Source organism: Crassostrea angulata, chromosome 4, assembly GCF_025612915.1.
Source record: "Crassostrea angulata isolate pt1a10 chromosome 4, ASM2561291v2, whole genome shotgun sequence".
In the NCBI taxonomy this organism is placed as follows: domain Eukaryota; kingdom Metazoa; phylum Mollusca; class Bivalvia; order Ostreida; family Ostreidae; genus Magallana; species Magallana angulata.
Window position 1 is genome coordinate 7,354,799 of NC_069114.1, and position 22,875 is coordinate 7,377,673.

General features: G+C 33.6%; 4 protein-coding genes across 5 annotated transcripts in view; 2 read left to right on the forward strand and 2 right to left on the reverse strand.

Moving 5' to 3' along the window:
• Positions 1 to 411: 411 nt before the first annotated feature.
• LOC128179602 (tripartite motif-containing protein 3-like) lies at positions 412 to 3,251 on the reverse strand. Of its 2 annotated transcripts, XM_052847067.1 has the most exons (3): positions 3,083 to 3,251; positions 2,718 to 2,830; positions 412 to 1,612 (listed from the first exon to the last, which is right to left on the reverse strand). In XM_052847067.1, exon 3 carries the CDS (start codon positions 1,569 to 1,571, stop codon positions 552 to 554), a length of 1,020 nt encoding a protein of 339 aa, XP_052703027.1. In that variant the 5' UTR covers positions 1,572 to 1,612; positions 2,718 to 2,830; positions 3,083 to 3,251; the 3' UTR covers positions 412 to 551. The 2 variants fall into 2 exon arrangements, with proteins under 2 accessions (XP_052703027.1, XP_052703026.1); XM_052847066.1 differs by lacking the exon at positions 2,718 to 2,830 and having other exon boundaries at positions 413 to 1,612.
• A 6,380-nt stretch (positions 3,252 to 9,631) lies between these two features.
• LOC128180615 (uncharacterized) lies at positions 9,632 to 12,389 on the forward strand. Its single transcript, XM_052848746.1, has 2 exons — positions 9,632 to 9,718; positions 10,224 to 12,389. The coding sequence occupies exons 1-2, from the start codon at positions 9,692 to 9,694 to the stop codon at positions 12,387 to 12,389; spliced, it is 2,193 nt and encodes a 730-aa protein (XP_052704706.1). The 5' UTR covers positions 9,632 to 9,691.
• A 2,778-nt stretch (positions 12,390 to 15,167) lies between these two features.
• On the forward strand, positions 15,168 to 17,594 carry LOC128180617 (uncharacterized). The gene has a single exon (XM_052848751.1). The coding sequence runs from the start codon at positions 15,168 to 15,170 to the stop codon at positions 17,349 to 17,351; it is 2,184 nt and encodes a 727-aa protein (XP_052704711.1). The 3' UTR covers positions 17,352 to 17,594.
• Positions 17,595 to 18,677: 1,083 nt separating this feature from the next.
• LOC128179595 (protein piccolo-like) overlaps positions 18,678 to 22,875 on the reverse strand; it is a 61,206-nt gene continuing 57,008 nt past the window's right edge. Inside the window, exon 20 of the mRNA XM_052847055.1 lies at positions 18,678 to 18,802. Coding sequence (XP_052703015.1) covers positions 18,727 to 18,802 — 76 coding nt within the window. The 3' untranslated portion in view covers positions 18,678 to 18,726. The remainder of the gene's footprint in view (positions 18,803 to 22,875) is intronic.

Here is a 22,875-nt window from a genome sequence, read left to right on the forward strand (position 1 = left end):
GTTGTCCGGTTATTGATCAACAGTCATCTAATATAAATGTACGTCTAATAATAAACAAGCGTTTTAGTAACAATTACATACCTACATGTTTGAAAACAACCAATTTGTTTACATGTACAAAAATAGCCAGTTCACTTGTAATTTAAAAAAACCCAAACATTTTGTTAACATTCAAGATATAAAAATGTATACATTCACATAATTTGATGACATGCAATGATTATACACATGGAAGCCTACATGTTATCGTAATATGCAAAATGTCAAACAGTGTAGTTACATCCAATAGATATTGATCAGGTTGTTCACATGCGATAAATTTTTAAATGAGATATCAAGATAGTGATCATTGCAAAAAATTACATTATACATTTTATCTGCAATGCTCACTGTATGTACATTATAAACACTCACAGTAGTCCCATCTAATATACACCAAATATAGTAAGTTGTAATGTAAACATTTGCTCTAAATAAGGTTTTACACACTCAGTATGTAATTTATACTTGTTTCATTTTTTTTTTACATCTAATTTATAAAGACGGGTGATTTAGATGTAATATTGTATTTTCTTCACTTTACTTGTTCCCCTCTCAGCCACAAAGAGGTTGTCTCTGGTGTCCACACATAAACCATATGGACGCTCTAAATGACAGTTGTCAATGTAGCGGAAGAACTGTCCGTCCTGATCCAGGATGTGGATATGGTAGTTGTTACGGTCAGCTATCAGGATCCGACCCTGGCTGTCTGTTGTGATGCCGTGTGGACCAAATGATCTCTTGATAGTAGAGGGAGAACCAGTGTAGGTAAACCGGAGTTTCCCGGCTTGATTGACCGCCACTACTGCACGGGCATCACAGTCTGACACACAGATATCCTGGTTCCTGTTCTCAGTGATGTATTTAGTGTTACCAGATGAATAGAGAGGTTGTCCTTTGTCATTAAACTGAATAGTTTGTTTCTCTGTGGAGCCAGAGTAACACACAACTTTTGTTTGTTCATCATCATCACTGTCCATGACAACCAGGAGATCGCCAGAGGAGGTACTAAAGACTCCGAAAGGTCTCCACCCCTGTAGTCTGATCACTGTCTGTATCTGTGTATTCTTCACTATGTTCACAGTTCTATCTTTGCCATCAGTATAAACTAGATCCCCACTCCTTGTAACTGCTATGTCCTGTGGATATATCCCTGACTTGGTTTGGATGGACTCCACTAGTTCCCCATGCAGGTTGTATAGGTTCATCATTTTGTTATTACCACGCGTCCAGATCTTTGTCTCATTTAGACACGCCACACCCCATAGAAATCCGTACTTTGTGTCTATTTCTGTGATGACCTTGGGTTCATCCATCAGTGACCGGTCTGGTGGAGAGGAGTCGGCTCCCTGTTTGGTGGTTAAATATTGTTTAAGTGGCACCACTTTATGAACGTTTGAGGAATCAGAGAAATGTTTTTCTACACAGTTTCCACACAGATGTATGTGACAAACTTCACAGTACATGGGGGCAATAGATGTTTGACACAGGGTGCAGCGTACAACATCCTGGGCACTGTTCCAGGGGTCCATGGTCAGGGGACTTTTTCTTTACAATCTAGGGGGACATTGATCTGAAGAGAATAACATAGAACATGTAGATACATGTAATATGAAACATGTAAATACCTGTAATTACAAAATTACATAGAACTAGATAATAACGGTTCACATATTAATTGAATTTTTATGTCGCAACAGATTTTATTTTATCAACCTATTTTTCAAAATTGGAACTTAAAATCAAATGGTTGGATATTAAAAGAAGCTGATCGGAATAAAACCAAAACTGAAATTCACCCCTACATCTCGATACAACGTCTCCGTTTTATGCTTACATAATTTATTCATATAGGCGTAGAGGTATTAACACAATTTTTAAAAGAATATAAAAAATACTGACTATCTATATTAAGCAATCTTTGAGTGGTATGAAAATGCAATGTAATCTTAAAGCGCGAATGCATGCACATTCTAAACCAAAGTTCATTATCAAAGGAGACTGTCCGATGCAAGTTAAACTCGTCCTATTTTTTCCGCCATTGCATCAATAAGTCAACCTGCGTTCTTATAGTTACCTCGTTCTTGAAACTTCTTTCTATCAAAACTAAAATCGCTCATTCCAAAACGAATTGGTTCTTTTTATTTAATCAACATTTGTCAAATCTTGATTTGTCATACAATAAATAAGTTTCCGGTTTATATATTCACGCTTACATATTTATTCAATATCATTTCAATGCAAAAATATATTTTGATACAAATTACCACTGACTTGGATCCGCCAAAGCGTGTCCACCACCTTACTCTCATTTTTGCTAATTTGGGCTGGTTTATCGAAAATGAAAGTACTAGGTTTTTAATTATTTTTACAGTAACTACTTATTAGATAAAATTCAAGTATAGCTTACGGACATCGTATGCCCCGTGATGAAATACCAAAGGTGTAAGGAAGCACTCTTGTGCAGGCATTTTGTAGTTTTTTGCAAAATGCTTTAATTTATAATATATTAATGCATATCTGATATTTGATATTCAAATTTTCAAAAAAAAATGCTTATTCTTGTTTAAGTGTGGAACTTAGAGGTGTTTGTCTAGTGCCATTTCAACTTTAATGACAGACTATGGAAATTTTAAATCATTTTTAATAAGATGAAGAACAACTTAATCAAAATCTACTGGTAGACTGCCGAACGTCTCAATCCAACGTGGCGGGTTCTGGGTGTTCAATTTCTTCCTGGTCTCCTAGCTACCAGTAGGATTTTAAGGCAGTTTCATTCTCTGTCCACACTCTACATATGAATAAGACATTGTTGTTCTTTGTCAAAACAATTTACCGGTAGTTCATTCTCAACTATTGAATTTTGTTATTTACTTAGTAACTTAAAAAAATATTATATTTCTTGTGTAATGCCTCTACTAGCTCCCCGTCCCCTCTTTGATTTTCATTTAAAATTTGTTATAATCATCATAGACATGAATAACATTTATTATTTGCAATTATAGATTTATAAAAGAAAACAGCTGATCTAAAAAAATCATACCTGCAAGTACAAAGGCTGCCAAAAGTTATTATTTTTAAAGAACAACTTCCACAATGAAAAACTTCAAAAATCTAACATTGTGGGCCGTAGGAGTTTATTGTTCCTAGTCCTCCTAACTGTACAGGATCACGTGATTCAGACGTAAATGTCAGGTACAAACCTGTAATATGACAAGGACAGATAATTCAGATATCTGAATACTCTATAATCTAGGTCACACATTGATAGGAGTCATGAACGGAAATAGCATTCTTTTTTTGATATATAAAACACAGTGACATCGCTGCGTCATGAATATATTGAGAGCGGGTGAACAAGTAAAAGCTTATGACATGTTTATAAATAAACTTGATAGACAGAAGACGTACACTCTGAGGAAAAGTTAAAGCTACTGTAGGTTCTTAGGTAATGAGCTCATTATCATAAAGCTACGTTCATGACTTCTTAAAGAGACCTAGCTTGACAAACCGATCGCACATTTAATAATCCAATATACTAATCGATTGATCACAAAAGGAGTAATTGGTTACTTTATAAAAAAAAAAATGAAAAAAAAAAATGTAAAATAGGGCATCGTAGCCAATGTTAATAGAGTACTAAATTACGAAATTCTATCAGAATGCCAAAGATCTAGAAATGACATCGCTAACGTGTGGCGACTATTCTTACCTCACGCTCTACAAATATACTATCTTCAGGAAAATTTATCATAATGCGTTAGAAGTTTCAGATCTGAATTGAATTAGGTGGATATCTCACAGCACGGGTTTTTGTCACTTTACGTCGATTTTTCACGATTTTATCGCTTCTGTGACATTACTTTTGGATCAACAAATATATTAATATATATAATTATAACGATAATAGTTCATTTACAACTAGACGGTTGACAGTACATAATCATAGTTCACAAACAGAATTTATAAATAACTCATAAAATAATTTGCAATGTTTTAAAGTTTTTAAAATTATTAGTACTTAGATTTTTAATTGCGTTATAAACAATATTCAACAAATAATTCATCTACATCTAAATAGAGTTATTGCACACTAACTCGGTATGCCTGTTCTTTGGTACGCTATTGGATAAACCTATTTTCGCAGCAGTAAGCTTTGTACTTTGGTATATTAGATTTGGGGCAGGTGAGTTGACCACACCGGGCATGTACCCGACAGTACCCAAAAACTGGTCTCATTATATCTTTGTTAACTCATCTCCGTTATTTTTCACTTAGACCTGATTGAATGATGGTAAAAAATTGTTTGAATGAAAGTAAAAAGTTATTTGGAGCTTATTCTACAATATATTTTACATATGTACATCCCATTTTAGGTTATCATTAGTAATTACGCCCAGTAATTTAGTTTTCTCAGTTTTGATAATCAAATAACTTGAACGTATATCTTGCTTGTTTGCTGCAGTACGTCTTGATCTCCCATCTCCTGCAACTGACCCACAGCTGTCTGACCTTTTATCAGCATCATACTGATGAAACAGCTGATGACCTGTATACACAGCCAAAGGCTGGCATTTATGTAAACAAACAAACAAACAAACACTGTCGCTGTTGCAATAAAAACACACTTCTGTTGTCATGTAAACAGACACTTTTGTTGTCAGGTAAGCAATCATTCTGTTGTCATGTAAACAAAGACCTATGTTGTCATGCAAACAAAGATTTCTGTCGATCAAATTATTCTATTTACAGAATTGTTTTAAGCATTCCTTATCCATTTGTTTCATATTTTGTAGGTAAATATATGTATCTAGATTGTTTAGATATATTATTTTTTAAAAACAGTTTTACAAAAAATAACATTTTTGTACTATGAAAGTACATGTAGATATGTAGTATTTGAAGAAACATACCCAGTTGGATATTATATGCTTCAAGCAAATTTCCTAAATTCTTTAATTTTGTCAACAAAGCAAAGATTAATCCCTACATTTACAAGTTTATGTATATGAAGATACAATATTTATACAATCAAATACATTTTTGGATTTACTGCCTGTAGCTGATTTGTGATTTCAGGCACTATCCTGCCTGGTACAAAGAACTGCGAACGCTAACGCCCGTTTCCCGCCTACATTTTACATCTAAATATTTCGGAAATTCTGTCAGATATTCAAAAACTAAATTTCCTACTAAAAAGTATAATCAAATCCTAATCAATTTATATCAAAATAAAATTTGTAATCAAATTATTTATTTTTAAACAAAAGTTTTGCTAACGCGGGGTCTAAAAAAAATGTCATTGAAGTCGGTCTCTATGAGTGAGGAAAATATTATTTAGCGGCCAATATGTGCATAAAAACTTAATAATAACATATTTACGATATATATTAAACTAAAATTTCATTTTAATTCATATCTGTTAATTAGTTTTCAAAACTTTACAAAGCAAAATTCTTTTTTTGGAATGTATTTCGGTCTGTAGACATATGTCCCCCCCCCCTCGTGAAACAACAAACCCTTTGATAAATATATGCTAAATAGCAATAATTAAAACCCCTCAAAAGGAATTTTTGTTTCACAGGGGGGGAAAGACGTTTTAAAAAACATTTCCGTTTTCCGTTATTTTCTATTATGAAATGAGCTATTTTAACCCAAAATACAAAGTTATCTCTCTTTGTTTGACCAAAATTTTATATTTTTATAATTTTTATAATTCATATTTAATGAAAATATACATAAATGTTTACATTATTATAAAAAATTAACTTTAATTATACAACTTTCAAAAAATGACTTTTAGTTAGGTGGCTAGACAATGCTATCGTTCGTAGTCCTTGCGTCAGTGAGACGATCATTGTTTAACGACATGCAGCCTGCCAAATTTCTCAACGAGCTAGTGACTGGTGTTTGCAACATTCTAGAAAATCGAAAGGTATGGATCGTTAGTCTATCATGTGTTCTGATAAATCTGAATTTCAGTATTTTAACAAGTTGCAGGACATCATAAGCATTAAGCCCCCAGACAAACAGCAGGCCATGGTCCGGTGCTTTGAAAACTGATAACTGGAATTGAGAGATCCCTACACACAAAGAATAGAAACAAGTAAAGGGTGGAGAGAGAGAGAGAGAGAGAGAGAGAGAGAGAGAGAGAGAGAGAGAGACGTTACTTTCACAAACTGAAATATGGAGATAAATATCATGTAATTTATAGGTTTTATTATCAAGTAGAAATTTATTCTCTGTAAAGAATGTCTTACTTCAAATCAATATAGTCTAAGTAAAAATATTGACCATACCGTGTTAATTCTTTTTATGCATTTGTTTTATCAAATTAAGAACCTGTCGCTGTTCAGGAGAGACGTGAACTTCTCGCTGAAGGCGGCCAACGGACAGAGTCCAACCCACTGTACTCAGTTCCTGGACATGATGAGCTAGTACACAGCAGGCTGCACGTCATGTTATCTAATCATGTGATACAGTGAGCCAATCAGACATGTGTTCACATTGATATTTGTTTTCATGTGTGAAACAGGCTGCGATTGGGGCATTTGGGGACAATGTGATTGGTTTGATTAATGTTTGATACTAATACACGCCATGGTATGGAATAAAAATTCAAACGAAAGTCACTGCTCTTACTGATTTTTGTAACATCCTTGGTTTACATGTATTATCAAAAGACTGATGGATTATTCAAGGTTGCATTAAAAACACATAAATATAGATGAAAACACACTATATTCAAACATAATCGCCTCTATGTAGTATTATGCAATTTTCGCCTGTAAATTTAAAGTTTTAAACAGTGCCCTGGTTAAAGATAGCTAAGAGGGATCAATGGCTGTCACAGTGGCTATTTTTACACTAATCTTTTTAGAAGAGGGGTCGATGATCTCTACAACATTATAAGAAAAACGCGGATTTAAAAGACAAAATATAAGTATTTTATTTTCTTTTGTGAATAACAGTTATAAGATAGGCAATTCATAAAACATTAGGTAGATCTTATGGCTATAGTTTGTTGACTACCAGACTCCTTAAAATCACGTAAAAAAGAAGTATGGGAAAGAAAAATTACCCTAATGATGTCACAATGTAGATTTGAGTCAACATCGAAAAGCAGTGCGGACCAGTTTTTACAGTTTTAACACTCTGACTGATCATGAAGTGTCAAAATGGCATTTTTGCACCCGTCTAAGCTGCATGTATCGAAAAAAAACCAAACATGCCATATGATAGACCATTGCTTAGAGAGTTTATAAATACCTGCCAGGTGAGATATGTATCTATAAAAATTAAATTCGTACTGGAAAATGATTTTCCCATAGGAAAAACAATTTTCCTGTAGAATTTCTGGCATTTCCTACCGGAATAAAAGTACCCCCTATAGCAATTTAAATTCCATCAGGATTTGAATAAAACTCCTATAGTATTTTAAAATGCATAAAATAACTTAATTTCCTACAGAAAAACTACCTGTTGAATCAAATTCCTGTAGAAAATACTCTTCTCCTATCGGAAATATAATTCCTAGAGGCTTTTTAGAAAATCCTTTATGATTTTCAATATTTCCTGTATGATTTATTTCTCCTATGGAGATCATTATTTTCCTATGGTGTATAAATTATTGATGGTAAATATACCATCTGTCAGGTGGGCTACACTTAAAATGGATACTCTCAAAACCATGGTCACTCATTTTGCGTACCGGTTTATGGATTTTTACGAAACTGCATCATAAGCGGGTGCGAAAATGCCACATTGGCACTGGCATAATTATCAAGCACTGTGTTTTTTTTTCTTCAGGATGTTGTTTACTCAGGGTTTTAGTCTGAAATTCGGATTGTGTTAAAGTTCAATGTCATGAATAGAATTTGTTCTCAACACACGAGGTATTTACGAAATGAATTATTAGTGACATTACATTCGTTTTTTTGTTTGTTTTTGTTTTCCGCTAAAAACATTTTTGACAGTATTCTTAAGTTAAAAGTTAATATTTTATTTGTTTGTCAATTTAATTTAATATATTTTCTGTTGATTAAATCTCGCTTATTCATGAAGAATATACTCTGGCACGCGATATAAATATATTGAAAAATTTATGCTTCAAAATGATAAAATTCACAATATCTCAAATATTTGATCATTCATTTAATATAAATTTTATGGCAGCAGATTAAGGTCAATATAATAGTTTAATACTATAAATGTTTTAGTATTTATTACCACTCATTTTTAGTAAAATTGAATTAAAATGGGTAGGGATCCGAAAACTGATAGAGTGAAAAAATGACAATTATAAACAAACCGTCAACTATCTCAAAAATCCATAAAATTCAAAGAGGGAGTTCAGACTAGTAATGCAATGTATTGTATTTAGTGCAACTGCCATTCGCAAAATATATTTCAATTCTTTTAAAGTTTAATTTTATTAATTAATGTTTCCCAATTAGGAAAATCTCAATCATAGTGTAAAATTATAAGAGATTTTTCTTAATTTTACAAAAAAGTATTCAATAACCATTAACTCAAAAAGTAGGTCGTTAGCCTATTTATTTAAAAGTAAAAAATAACACTACATTGAATTAACGGTTTATACCATACAATAGATAGTTATTCATCATCATCAATGGGATTTTTTTTTCATTCTGAGTAAACGTTATCCCTAATGCTACCTATATAGTTCGTAATTCAACCATATTCACATACCTAGAAATGTCGATGATCTAAACTAAGTTAAAAAAAATGAAAGAAAAGAATACTGTGGAATTATAACATTTCGTGGTGGATAAATTTTCGTGGAATTCGTCGGTACCTCTCAACTACGAATAAACATCTTCCACGAATAAAAAATTTAGGGTTATAAAGTCATATTTCCTTATGTAGGTATGAGAAAATACACGAATTTACATCCCCACGAACCTATATATAAAATTTCAGCAATCCACGAAAATTGACCCCCACGCATTTTATCGATTCCACAGTATTCATTTTCTTCAGAAAAGTGTTAAATTATTGTAACAGTTGATTTTAATGCAGCTGCAATAGTTGTGAAAAGAATAGACTATTTCAAATTCTTGCAATTCAATTTAAATTGACGCATATCCAGCTGCCTTTATGACTCGCGTGCACCGTCAAAGAGGGCGTTTTAATTTTTATAATCGAAGTATTCAAGTACACATGCATAAAAAGCTATTATGTTCTTTAAATCAGTTCGGAAGAACTCAGGATCTTTTGGGGTGATTCGGTCCTGCCCCGCCTACCTTTAAAGTGGTTAATAGTTGTGATTTGTGAAATGATGTCTATTCTGTCTATATCTTAAAAGATTCAATTGCATTATTTGTTTCCAATTTTTAAAGTTTTGTCCTTGAGCAATTCAAAATGAAATTTTAGTTCAAAATTTTCGTCGCGGTTGTAATTGCATACATTAATTTAAAGGGACATGTATTATGTTTCATTATGTTCTGGTCTCATAGACAGGTAACGCTATGCCCTCTTACTATTATAATTTGAATCAAGTTTCATTTTAGCACATTGTGGCTATGCGCATGCCATATACGTAATGATCGTTTTCCAGTTGTTTTCCATTCTGGAATCAAACCGAAACAAAAATTTCTTAGGCATGCTTCTCAATTAAAAAAACCCAAGAATGGAAGAAGTAAATCATTCAAAAGAGGTAAATATGGGACAATATGCATTCGATAAATCATGGCTATACCTTAAAGTGCATAGTCACGATTTTGGACAAATTCTATTTTTCTGTTTTCATTATTTACAATGCTTTAAAAATACATTTCAAACGATCAATTTAAGAGTCAGTCGAAGAGTTATAAGCTTAAGCAAGCTACAGGGCTAGCAATGCTTGGTCATTTAAACAACTATAAGAAATTTGTTTACATAGCGAAGAATTGTAAGCTCTGTAAATCGCTTATAACTTAACAAATGTCAAATTTTGGTTGCATATTAAAAATGCCTTACTGAAGAATTGTAAATATTAAAATCGGAAAAAAACCCATGCCCCTTTAAAGTTCTTGCAACAGAGAAGTCAATTTTTGACTTATTAATATTTAGATTACAAACCAATCGACACAGGATAAATTGAATTTGTTAATCCTGAATGCCCTCTCTCAATTTTTATCACCTGGAACAATTTCGTTTCTAAGAATTTTTTTTTATTTCAGTTTTCTGTTGAGGAAATCGCGCAGGTATCGGTGATATTGTCAAACTGTGTATTCTTCACCATGGCGAGTGCCTGTAAAACGAATGCTCAAAAGAATGCAACACTGATGGAAGAATTCCTGTATTTTGTGAGACACAAACAACTATTACGAAGATACTTCGGAGGAAGTGCGGCAGAAGGGACAAACCTGAGTACTAGTGATATTGACAAGATGATTGTTGCTCGTTGCATTTACGTGTGTTCTGACCCAGCTGACGCGAAAAACGTCAGGGGTCACGTGTTTTTGGTAGACAGCCAGGATTCTTCTCAAGGTTATGCAAAGCTTGTCCTTTTGAAATCAGACTCAGGTATTCCTACGATATTTGATGACAATGGTTGTCCAATTAAAGACATGCTTGAACAAAACGAAGAAGGAAAGCTTGTACTTCCAAGCGAAAAAGTTGTACAGTTCTGGATTAAATTTTTGGGAAAGAGACAGACTGCAACTGGACCCCCAGAAACATTTCAACATGGCCCTTGTGCAACAGCTGTCAACAAAGATCCACAAGGATATATCAAAAAGGAAGTCGGGGAATTAATTGAGCAAGATTTTGCACACGGTCTCCCATTTTGTCGCGTTCCTTTCGAAGGCGAGCAATGGTTAAGGAGTAGAGGCCATTTTAATTGGCCATCAATGAAAACTTTAGAGAAAATAAGAACGCTGGATTGTCATGTTGTTGCTGTTGGCGATAAAATATCCCAACATTCCTTGTTAGAGTGGAGGATCTCGTATTTGCTATGGGAAAGAGAGCTTGTATGGAGTTTTAACGACACACAACTGCAATGTTTTGTTTTGCTGAAGTCACTGTTGATAAAATTCATTGATCCCATTGTCAACGAGAAACTGAGTTCTTATCATATGAAAACGGTGGTGTTTTGGGAATCCGAAACTATAGATGACAACTGTTGGAGAAGAGAATTCCTTTTAACATTTCTGAAAAAATGTTTACTGCGTTTGAAAGATTGCGTTGAAAAACAAACTCTGATGCATTTCATTGATCGAAGTAAAAACCTTTTCTTTGGACGATTGGATGACCTGGAAATCAAAGAAAAGATTCTAGAAATCCTAAAAGACATTCTTCAAAACATTCTAGTCATATCTATGAAATGCGTCGATGATATTGATTTGGTGACAACGTGGCAGAACAGTCATGGCCATGTAGACGAATTCTTGTATAATTGCACAGTGGATCACCCTAGCAACATTACCTCTGATTTTGAGGCATCCAGACATTCGCTAGAATTATATCACAATGAACAAGTTACATGGGGAATCAACGTTGGGACTGCACTGTCTGATTTCAAAACTCTTGCTGAATATCACGCGGCGCTTGAAGACAAAAATATAGCTTCAGATTTCGATGAAGGTTTCAAGCGATCTGTTGGAATGTTTGTACTTCTGCGCTCTGCTATAATCCAAGCAGTACTGATGTTGAGGTCAAAGGAAGCAAATACCAGTGAGAAGTTTCAAAGACTTGTAAATTTTATGGATGAAAAATCAGACATAGATGCAATGTCGGGTAAACTGTATGTTATAACAGTACTTTTCGCTTTTGGCAAAAAAGAGGAAGCATATAAGAGAATCAAAAATGTTTTCTTTCGCAGTGAGAGTTCTGCAAAATATATATACGTTGGTCTTTCCTCGACTTGCAAAACAATAGAAATATCACAACAAACTATTACTCAGACAAAAGGTATCCCAAAATGTGAGAATCCACAGAAAATTATAGATTTTTCTGTTGCCTATGATATGATTTTTGCAAAAGAGGACGTTTCACTAGTGGCCAAGGCGTTGAAATTTGAGTGTATGGCCGAAAGAAGTTTTTTGGTTCACCCGATTGTGTACGCCTCTTATCTTAGAGTTTTATGCTGTGACAAGGAAGAGAAGATGGAAAATATTGGGCGACTTCATGAAGCAGTGAAGGAGTGCGATGGCACAAAACATAATTACAGACATTTCAACATTTTAGGCCATTGTTATTACGAAGCTAAACTATATGAAGAGGCGTGTACGTGTTATTTAGTATCTCTTTCCCAGACATCAGGCGATGGAAGACCCAATGCAGCGGTTTTAATGTTGTTGGTGTGTTTATTCAACTATATGCATACGCAGCGAATGTGGAAATGATAAATGAAGGAATGTTTATTTTATCCTAGGAATATTTTTCATTACACTCTGTCTTTTGATATTGGTTAATACAAATTAAAAAAGCACTCTATCAAACACTTTAAATGATCTTTCATTTTAGAACAGTCATTCCAAATATGACCTTTACAATGTTTTAGTTCGATTTAATGTTAATAACTCGAGAGTATGATATAAATAGTTCGACCACTTGCCTCATTCGACATAACGTACAACACATGTTGTTTGGGTTTTGCTAAAACGTTATGTTCATACAGATACTTACCAAACCGTTTCCCGATCTAAACAGTTTAAATCAATTCGTCATTGTAAGAACATATGCATTCCTTGAACTTTCCAAACCTAGTAGAGGATTCTCGAGACCCTGAGTCACATGACTCACAACATAAAAGTAGATTAAACCAATGAAATTATTTGTAATAAACAAAAGAAAAACCAAAGAGTTCCTATGATACAATAGAAATAAAAAAATATGCAATATATTTATTCAAAAGAAAATTTATCCAAACAAATGAGTAACATTCTTTATTAATAAAAAAATATATTTGATACCACTGAAAATATAACAATACAAACTGACATTTTAAGTTATACAACAATACAGATAAAAAATTATTGAATGCAAATGGAAACTTTCATTACAAAACTAATGGAAATTATACATCACAATTTTTTTTATATTTGTACTTAACAAATTGAAAATGATCTAATATAAATGATAAATAGAATACAAATGAAAAATGATACAATTTAAATGGAAAAGATAAAAAATTGCTGCGTTTGACCTGTCCAACGCAGTCGCTGTATTGATTTTAATTTGGAAGGCCTAAGGGGGTATATTTTTAATTTTCCATTATTATAATTTACGTATTCAAATCACAAGTTAACCTGATATTCACATAAATCAACCAAGTACTACTTTAATACTACACTCTATCAGATAATGATGTACATTAAGGCATTTAAAATCTAAATGATTATGTGCAATCATGCACATCCTTTTGGATCGATATGTCTAGTCAATCTAAACACAAAAGTGGAATTCCGCTCAAACCGAAACCAAAACTTGTTCAAAATCTGCTCAAGGGTGAAACGAACTACAAAGATGGAGGAAGCAAAAGACCTTAAACCTGTAAATATTTATTCCTTTTTAATATTCAAAAATCATTAAGATTCAATTCATTGAATTTCAAACCGTAGTGTGTTTCAGATGGGTCTCACTTTATAGAAAGTGCTAATTGGAAACATTCTTGCTTTTTGATCACTAGCTATATTGTTTTGGGTACTCTTGTGTACTTATGGAAGTGCAGAACTCCGATCTAAAACTATTGAAAAAAGCAGTTTTTAGTAATTATGAAACATCTTGATAAAGAGCATACCACACTACAATTGCCAGCGTTGTTTAAAGAAAAAGAGCTTTGTTTGAGTTAATGCTGTGGTAGTTTTTGCAATGATGTTATTCGATTGTCATACTTTTTTGAGTCTCTTCGTCAAAACAATCATGAATGAAGTTTATTTCTTTTTGATAATATAATTTCTGTTTTTACGTAAAAAGATGAGTTTTGATAATCAATTTATTTGATAGAAATTTTGTTGAAAAAACAATTTGCCTTATTTTAGAACATGATTTACGGCAAATGATTGTTCGAATTCATGCTTTATTTGCTTTTTTGTATGGTATAATTAGTCAGGTTAGTACAGAAATGTTATGTTTACTTAAAATACATTTTGGTTAGTTTGATATTTTACAAATTAATTGGAAAAAGGTATACTAGAAGATATTTTCAAATGTACCTATTGCTTATAGGCTTTCATTTATGCTCTCTACGGGTATGTTTGTAGCTAGCATTGCCAAAGAAATGTAATTTCTTTCTGCGATGCTACTAATTGGTAAAAGTACGTTAAAAATTATTATTGTTGAACATGCTTGGGAAATGTTAAATGTAATGGTAATGCATGCATTGCAATGCATCACATGTTTTCAAAGTAATGCTTGTAATGTGTAATGCCAAAAATATAGCACTACAAGTAATGGAAATGTAATGCATTACTTTCCAAAATCTAGTGTAATCCTGGCATTACTTTGCATTACTATGTTTTTTTATGCATGTTCATTTTTAAAATTGTGATGAAATGAATAACTAAAATTTTATTTAATTAGAAATTGTTTTAAAGAAGGCAGATATAATTTTTGAGATAAGAATATTTGGTTATAATTTAAAAAATTAAAAATCCATTTTTCAAATTGTCATTATAACTAGCTATAACAATTTAATAACAATTTTAAGAGTGCTGTTATTTATGAATTTAAATCATTTAAAAAATTTACCCCAATTAGTTGTGCATGCAATAAATTCTTTACTGTGAAGAATGTGTCAACAACACATTACATGAGCAACAATTACAGTAGCATTGCTCAAGTAAGTTGATGTATTTTTAATCAAAGTTTAGAAGAAAAACATTTTGGTTATAAATTTGCAAACAGAAAATTCGATATAGCTCTCAAAAACATAGCTAGTGAGACAGATCCAGAACATTTTCGATAAACACTTTTCATACAATGGAATACCAGATAAGGATAATTTAAAAAAAATGCATTCTTATTCTTTAAAGTTCAGTTTATATTTTGAATAAATTTTGTTTGATGTGTCGGGTAGTACATCTGCAAGTATACATGTATTAAGAGTTATTAGATAAAACATGAAAAACATTGTTCTATAATGCTAATTTCCTGTAGTAATCTCTCTTTTCCTTTATCTTATGCAGGAAAGTTTTCGCATATACCCAAGGCCGGAATTACAAGTATCAGATGAGGAGGTCAAGAAAGTCTCAGAGATACTGTCAAACTCCATGTTTTTAACCATGGCAAGTGCCTGTAAGACAAAAGCCAAGAAAAATGAAATACTGATGCAAGAATTCCTGTACTTTCTACGACAAAAACAATTATTAAGAAGATACTTTGGAGGGAGTGCTGCAGAAGGAACAGAGTTGAGTACCAGTGACACTGACAAAATGATCGTAGGTCCTTATATTCACGTTTGCTTCAACCCGAAGGATGGAGAAAACGTAACAGGACACACGTTTCTAGTGGACACGAGGGATTCCTCCCAAGGTTATGGGAAACTTGTCCTTCTTACATCAGATTCCAGTATTCTTACAATATTTGATAAAAATGGATGTCCAATGAAAGACATGATTGAGGAAAACGAAGAAGGAGAGAAGCTGCTTCCAAGTGAAAAAGTCGTAGAATTTTGGAGAAAATTTCTGGAAAAGAGACAAACCGCAACTGGACCCCCCAAAACACATCAGCATGGACCGTGCGCAACTGCTGTCACAAAAGATCCAAGTGGGTACATAAAAAAAGAGGTCGGAGGAGTTCTCGAACAGGATTTTGCACATGGTCTCCCATTTTGCCGCATGCCGTTCGAGGGTGAGGAATGGTTGAGAGAGAGAGAAAATTTCATTTGGCCGTCAATGAATACCTTAGAACGAATTAAAATGCTGGATTGCCATGTTGTTGCTGTTGGCGATAAAACGTCCCAGCATTCCTCGATAGAATGGAGGATCTCCTATCTACTATGGGAGAGAGAGCTTGTTTGGAGTTTCAACGACGTACAACTACACTGTTTTGTTTTGCTGAAGTCGCTGTTGAAAAAATTTATTCATCCGATTGTCCCCGAGGAACTAAGCTCATATCATATGAAAACTGTGGTCTTTTGGGAATTTGAAAACACTACAGAAAGCTTTTGGAGAAGAGAAAATCTCATAACATTACTAAGAAATTGTTTACTGCGTCTACAAAAAAGTATCAAGTATCTCGATCTGAAGCATTTCATTGATAGAAGTAGAAATCTGTTTCTCGGCAGAATGGTGGACCCGGGAATCAAAGATGAATTAATAGAAATCATAGAGGACATCATCAAAAATATTCTTGTTAAATCTATGCAATGCATCGATGATATTGATTTGGCAACAACGTGGCAGAACAGTCATGGCAATGTAGAAGAATTCTTGCAAAAATGCAGAAATGATCATAAACGCAACATTACTACAGATGTTGAGGAATCCAGACATTCAGTAGAATTATACTACAATGGACAGGCGTCTTGGCTTATTAACGTGGACAACGTTCTTGCAAATCCAGGTATGCTTAATAAGTATCAGAAGGCGTTTGAGGACAAAACCAGAACTAAAGATTTCGACGAAGATTTCTTGCAGTCTGTAGCAATGTATGTTAACATGCGATCTGCTCTTATCCAAGTAAAAGAGATGTTGCAATTAAAGAACGACGCGGTGACCGATGAACATTTTAAGAAACTCGTTATCACCATGAATGAAAACTCGGACATCGACGCAATCTCGGGGAAATTGTATGTTGTTACAGCTCTTCTAGTTTTTGACAAACGCGATGAAGCATCTAGCAGAATCAAGGGTATTTTCTCGTCAAGCGAGAGTTGCAGAAAATATGTTTACACGGGTTTATGTTCGACTTGCAAAACAATTGAAGTAGCAAGACAAACAATGGTGCAAGTAAAGGGATTTCCTAAAACAGAAAATTTGTTAGTCGCACATGATATGATCTTTGCTAAAGAAGATATATCTCTTTTGCCTGCAGCATTGAAATTCGAGTGTTTGGTTGACAGGGCTTTCTTGGTTCACCCGGCAGTGTATGCCCTCTATCTTAGGGTTCTTTGTAGCAAACTTGATGAAAAAATGAAAAATATAGATCATCTGAAAAGAGCAGTGATCGAGTGTGAAGGTACAAACCACAACTACAGACATTTCAACATACTGGGTTATTGCTATTATGAAGTGAGATACTTTGATTTGGCTTACGAATGTTATTCAGCATCTATCTCTCAAACGGCACAAGACGGCAGACCCAATGCGGCAATTCTCATGTTGCTGACTCTGTTATTTACTGTCAGAGAAAATATAATGTGAATTAAGATGTATTGTTGACAAATTGGTGAATTTTATGTGTTTATGTTAGTTATTTGAATTGAACTGTTGGTCGTTAATGACTATATAAAAAGCACCAGTTGAGGGATGTAAACTACTTTGTAATTTATAAAAAAAGAAGAAGCTGAGAATGAAATTAAGGGCGGAAAGGAAGCGGAAGTCGTGGATCGTTGTTATTTTCAAATTTGCAAACAGATTTGAGACTATATAATCTTTCTTCTAAAAAGCCTTTTATTTACTTCCTCAGGTCGGATTGAGAAAAATATTTTGCTGCCAATGACGAAGTGTGCAAGATTTTGCTACATGTATTTTCCAACTTTGTCGTTAAAAAAATTGTTTCTAATTACTGTATTTTTGAATGAAATTAATCTAAACATATATTGTTGAAAAGATGATATAAATCGGAATATTCAAACTACGATATAAAAGCATAGAAAGTATGTGTATGTGTTATACAGTATACATTCATAAATTTTCTATTCCTTCTAAAAGCTCTCTTATTCCATGTTGCATTAAAGCATCATGGTAAACTTTAGAGCATTTTGATTTATGTTTAAATAATCACATCTGATTAAAAAAACGTAATATGTGTTGATGCCAATAGATAATTATTCGAGATAAATCACGATTAAAAAAACCTTAAAAATAATTTGTTTCACATTGCAAAATTAAGATAAAAGTAAAAATGACAGACCAATTTTTTTCTCTTCTTTTAATTTCTTAATTTTTAAATACTTGTATATCAACAACAAACAGTATGTGTACATATGTATATTAAGATATAGAATGTAAATAAATAATAATTGACGGTGAATTAATTTTTCAATGCTTTATAACAACTCATGCCACAACAACAAATTCTTACATACACATCATTGATACTTTGTAGCAAATCCATGGAGAAATTTTAAGCATTACAATATTTTGTTTATATTAAGTGTACAGTTACATTAGGTAACATACTTTTGCTATTTTAAATGAATAATTCTGCAGTAATCTCCAGATTCTGATCTTAAATTGACAGAATCAATGAGAAGTTTCTCTGTTATTTGTTTCGAAAATGCTGTTGAATTGTTTTTAAAAAAACTGAGTCACAAGAACTCAAATATTTATTCAAAAAAGGGAAATCATAGTTCAACTAATTTTTTTCAAAACTATAATTATTATTTCAATTTGTGTTAAAAGTAACAACTATCAAATTCATCATCATTACTTAACCATACACTGTAAGAAGTGAAACTGCAAAATTGTACACCTGCTTTTAACATGCAAATAAAATTTTAAAATCTATCTAGCCATGTCTTTAAACACCAGAAGTCAGTTTTCATCCAATCAGAACCATCTTTACAAAGTTTGTTTAGTTAAGCGCTTTGACCTCATCTTCCTCTTCACTCTCTCTATCTTCATCATCATCATCCATCAGTTCATCTTCTCTGTAAAAAAAAAGAAGAGTGGATGCTGATAGAACATGTATTGTGTATGCTCTTAATTACTTTTTAAAATGTGTCAATCATTTTATATTTAGAGATTACAGGTAAATCTATAAAGTACACGCTTATCTGAGAGAAAGGAAATCACCCTCCAACGGTGTCTAATTAGAGAATTGATTCCCTATAATGCCCCTCTAAACAGATATGGTATCTTACATAAACATAAAAACATGAGGATTGGTAATTTAATCTACCATATGTACATGTCCACTGCTGTGACGTTACCCAGCTACTGACTGGAGTTATTGAACTAGCCTGAGCTTTAAATAATAATACTGAGCCTAGAGTTAATACAATGGCCTGAGCCTTGAGTAATAACACTGAGCCTGAGTTATTACAATTACCCAAGCCTGGAGTTATTACACTGACCTGAATCTTAAGTAATAACACTGAGCCTGAGTTTTTTACACTGACCTGAGCCCGGTGTAATAACACTGAGCCTGAGTTATTACACTGACCTGAGCCCTGGGTAATAACACTGAGCCTGGAGTTATTACACTGACCCGAGCCCTATGTAATAACACTGAGCCTGGAGTTATTACAATGACCCGAGCCCTGTGTAATAACACTGAGCCTGAGTTATTACACTGACCTGAGCCCTGGGTAATAACACTGAGCCTGAGTTTTTTACACTGACCTGAGCCCTGTATACTAACACTGAGCCTGAAGTATTACACTGACCCTGCGTTTTTACACTGAGCTGAGTCTGGAGTTATTATAATGACCCGAGCCTGGAGTAATTACACTGACCTGAGTCCTGGGTAATAACACTGGGCCTGCACTGGCGTCGGAAGCAAATTGAAAGTGGGGGGGGGGGGCTAGACTGATCCTCAGAAATATTGAGAGAAAAAACCTAATTCTATCAAAGTACTGAAGTACTGAAAGCCGGGCTCTTTTGGTGTGTCTTTGTGCATATTGTGTTGTAAAGACTGAAAATCTCTCTCTCTCTCTCTTTGTCGCTTTCTCTCTCTCTCTCTCTCATGCTGTTAATGTCGGCAAAGCGTCAAAGAGCGACTAAATTTTGTAAGCGGCTATAAACAAAAATATGTCTGTCTAGTAGAAAAAAGTTCAACAGTTGCTGCTTTGAATTTTGCAACAAGCGTTTTATATTCAATCCCCATTTCTTCAACGCGCAGCAAAGATCATGGAAATTCATGCGCACTGTATGTGTCCAATATGCATAGTCTTGTTTTTAAAACACATTATTAATAAGAAAACTAAATAAGAGGCCCATGGGCCACATCGCTCACCTGAGGAACAATAGGTATGATAAAATCAGCTCGATTGAGTCATAATACAAACGATCTGGACAATGTACAATAATTCATGTAAATCCTGTATAAATAAAATCCATTTTCCCCTGGATATTCTTATGTTTATAATCATTAGTCCCTTTTCTAACAGGATGATTTTATAGTCATATCATATGTTGAGTATTGCAGTTCTAAAAAAGATCCCTAACAATAGTTTATATATGGGATATAAACGTACATCAAACTCTGAACCTTCTCGTGAGGCCAAAGAATTGTCCTGGGGCCAAAGTCTTAACAATTATAAAGAATCATCTGACTGATTAGTTTCTGAGAAGATTTTTAAAGATTTACCCTATATATTCCTTTGTTAAACTTTGACCCCCCCCCCCATTGTGGCCCAAACCTACCCCCAGGGGTCATGATTTTCACAAATTTGAATCTACACTACCTGAGGATGCTTCCACACAAGTTTTAGCTTTCCTGGCTAATTAGTCTCTGAGAAGAAGATTTTTAAAGGATTACTGTATATAAGCATATGTTAAACTTCGATCCCCCATTATGGCTCTAACCTATCCCCAGGGGTCATGATTTTCACTTGAATCTACACTACCTGAGGATGCTTCCACACAAGTTCCAGCTTTGCCGGCGAATTAGTTTCTGAGAAGAAGATTTTTAAAGATTTACCCTACATATTCCTATGTTAAACTTCGACCCCCATTGTGGCCCAAACCTACACCCGGGGTTCATGATTTTTCACAATTTTGAATCTACACTACCTGAGGATGCATCCACACAAGTTTCAGCTTTCCTGGCTGATTAGTTTCTGAGAAGAAGATTTTTAAAGATTTACTGTATATATTCCTATGTAAAACGTCGATCCCCCATTGTGGGCCCAAGCTACCACCGGGGGTCATGATTTTCACAAATTTGAATCTACACTACCTGAGAATGCATCCACACAAGTGTCAGCTTTCCTGGCCGATTAGGTTCTGAGAAGAAGATTTTTAAAGATTTACTTTTTATATTCATATGTTAAACTTCGACCCTCCATTATGGCCCCACCTTACCCCCAGGGGTCATGATTTTCACATCTTTGAATCTACACTACCTGAGGATGCTTCCACACAAGTTTCAGCTTTCCTGGCCGATTAGTTTCTGAGAAGAAGTTTTCTAAAGATTTACTCTATATATTCATTTATTAAACTTTGACCCCCCATTGTGGCCCCATCCTCAGGTGAGCTAAAACGGTTAAGTTTACAATTGAATAAGTTGGTTTCTGGAAGAACAGATTTTGAAAATTTTCGTAATAAATATTGACAATTTTTTTACTTTTTTAATCTTTAGCTTTTAAGATCTGTGTACAAACATAGAATTTTGAGCAAATCTCTGTATCTTGCTTATAATTCGATGCTTAACACTCAAAAATGGTTAGTAAATAGAAATTGTAAACCATTAAACAATTAGAATTTATTTTTTCGAAATGAATCATATATATGCATGTATATACCTACATATTTCCGTAAGCGATATCAAACTCTATTTAAACTGAATAAACTAGAGAAAATGCCGAGCATCTCAACAAAACCTATTGCATTAATCTACCACTACGCAAAAGATAATGCCGAATTACCGATAGAATGAATTGTATTTCAGTACCCCTACATCAGATTTTGCTTAATTTGCGCAGGTAAACAGTTAACGTAACTGTTTGATTTACCGAAGTCTCTGTTTGATTTGATACGTAAAAATCACGAAATACAGACGATTAACCCGTGTGTAGAATCTCCAAGTCAGCACCAAAAGTAATTCGGAAATGACTTGGAATGACTTGGAATCATTCGGAATCATTCGGATTCCAAATAGTTCCAAATCATTCGGAGGGATTTTACTTGGAAAACTTTCCATGTCATTCGTAAAACCATTTGGAACTCATTCGGAACTATTTGGAAGTTTTAAAGTCAGACTTAGAAAATTTTCATTAGTTGGACTTAAACTTTCAGTGATATAGGAACATCATTATGCAAATACTTTTCAGTCTCTACGGTACATGTAATTGATTAGAATTCTATAAATAACACCCCAATGAGTATCCTATAAATAACACCTTGGCATATTACATGAAAACTTTTAAAAATCAAAAAGTTAAAGTTTTTTCAGTCATTAGGATTCCTCAAACAACAACAGAACAAATAGGAAAGTGTAACATTTTCATTCAAGTCACAACATAAAACAATCAAGGCACAACAGAGGTATTTTTTCAATAATATTATGCTGTGGATTGTTCTGTATTAATGTCCCTCAATACCCATTGTAACATATCATGTTTATAATTCAAAATAAAATATGTATGACACTTCTCTAAATATTGCTGTATTGAGCACAATTTATCATCCATCAATGAGTACGTAAAATGTCCAAATTGCATTCGTTCTTCACATGTACCTGCACAGTGTAATGATAAACATCCTGTATGTGAATCTTGTCATAATAACAGAACACCTTGATGAAACAACACCATTCAGTTTTAAATCCTTGATTTAAATAGACTTAAATTCATCAACACAATTATGAAAGAACTGTTACTATGTAATCTGATTAGTCCCTCTCTATGAAATTTGGGAAACGGGCAATGATTTTTCTTCCACTGGCCTCCATGTATACAACGTGCTCCTCAAACAAAGAAACTGGAACAAGCATAAAATTATCCTCTTCTTGACTGCAACAAAAAATGTAAACTTATCAGAGTAACATATTATTATAATA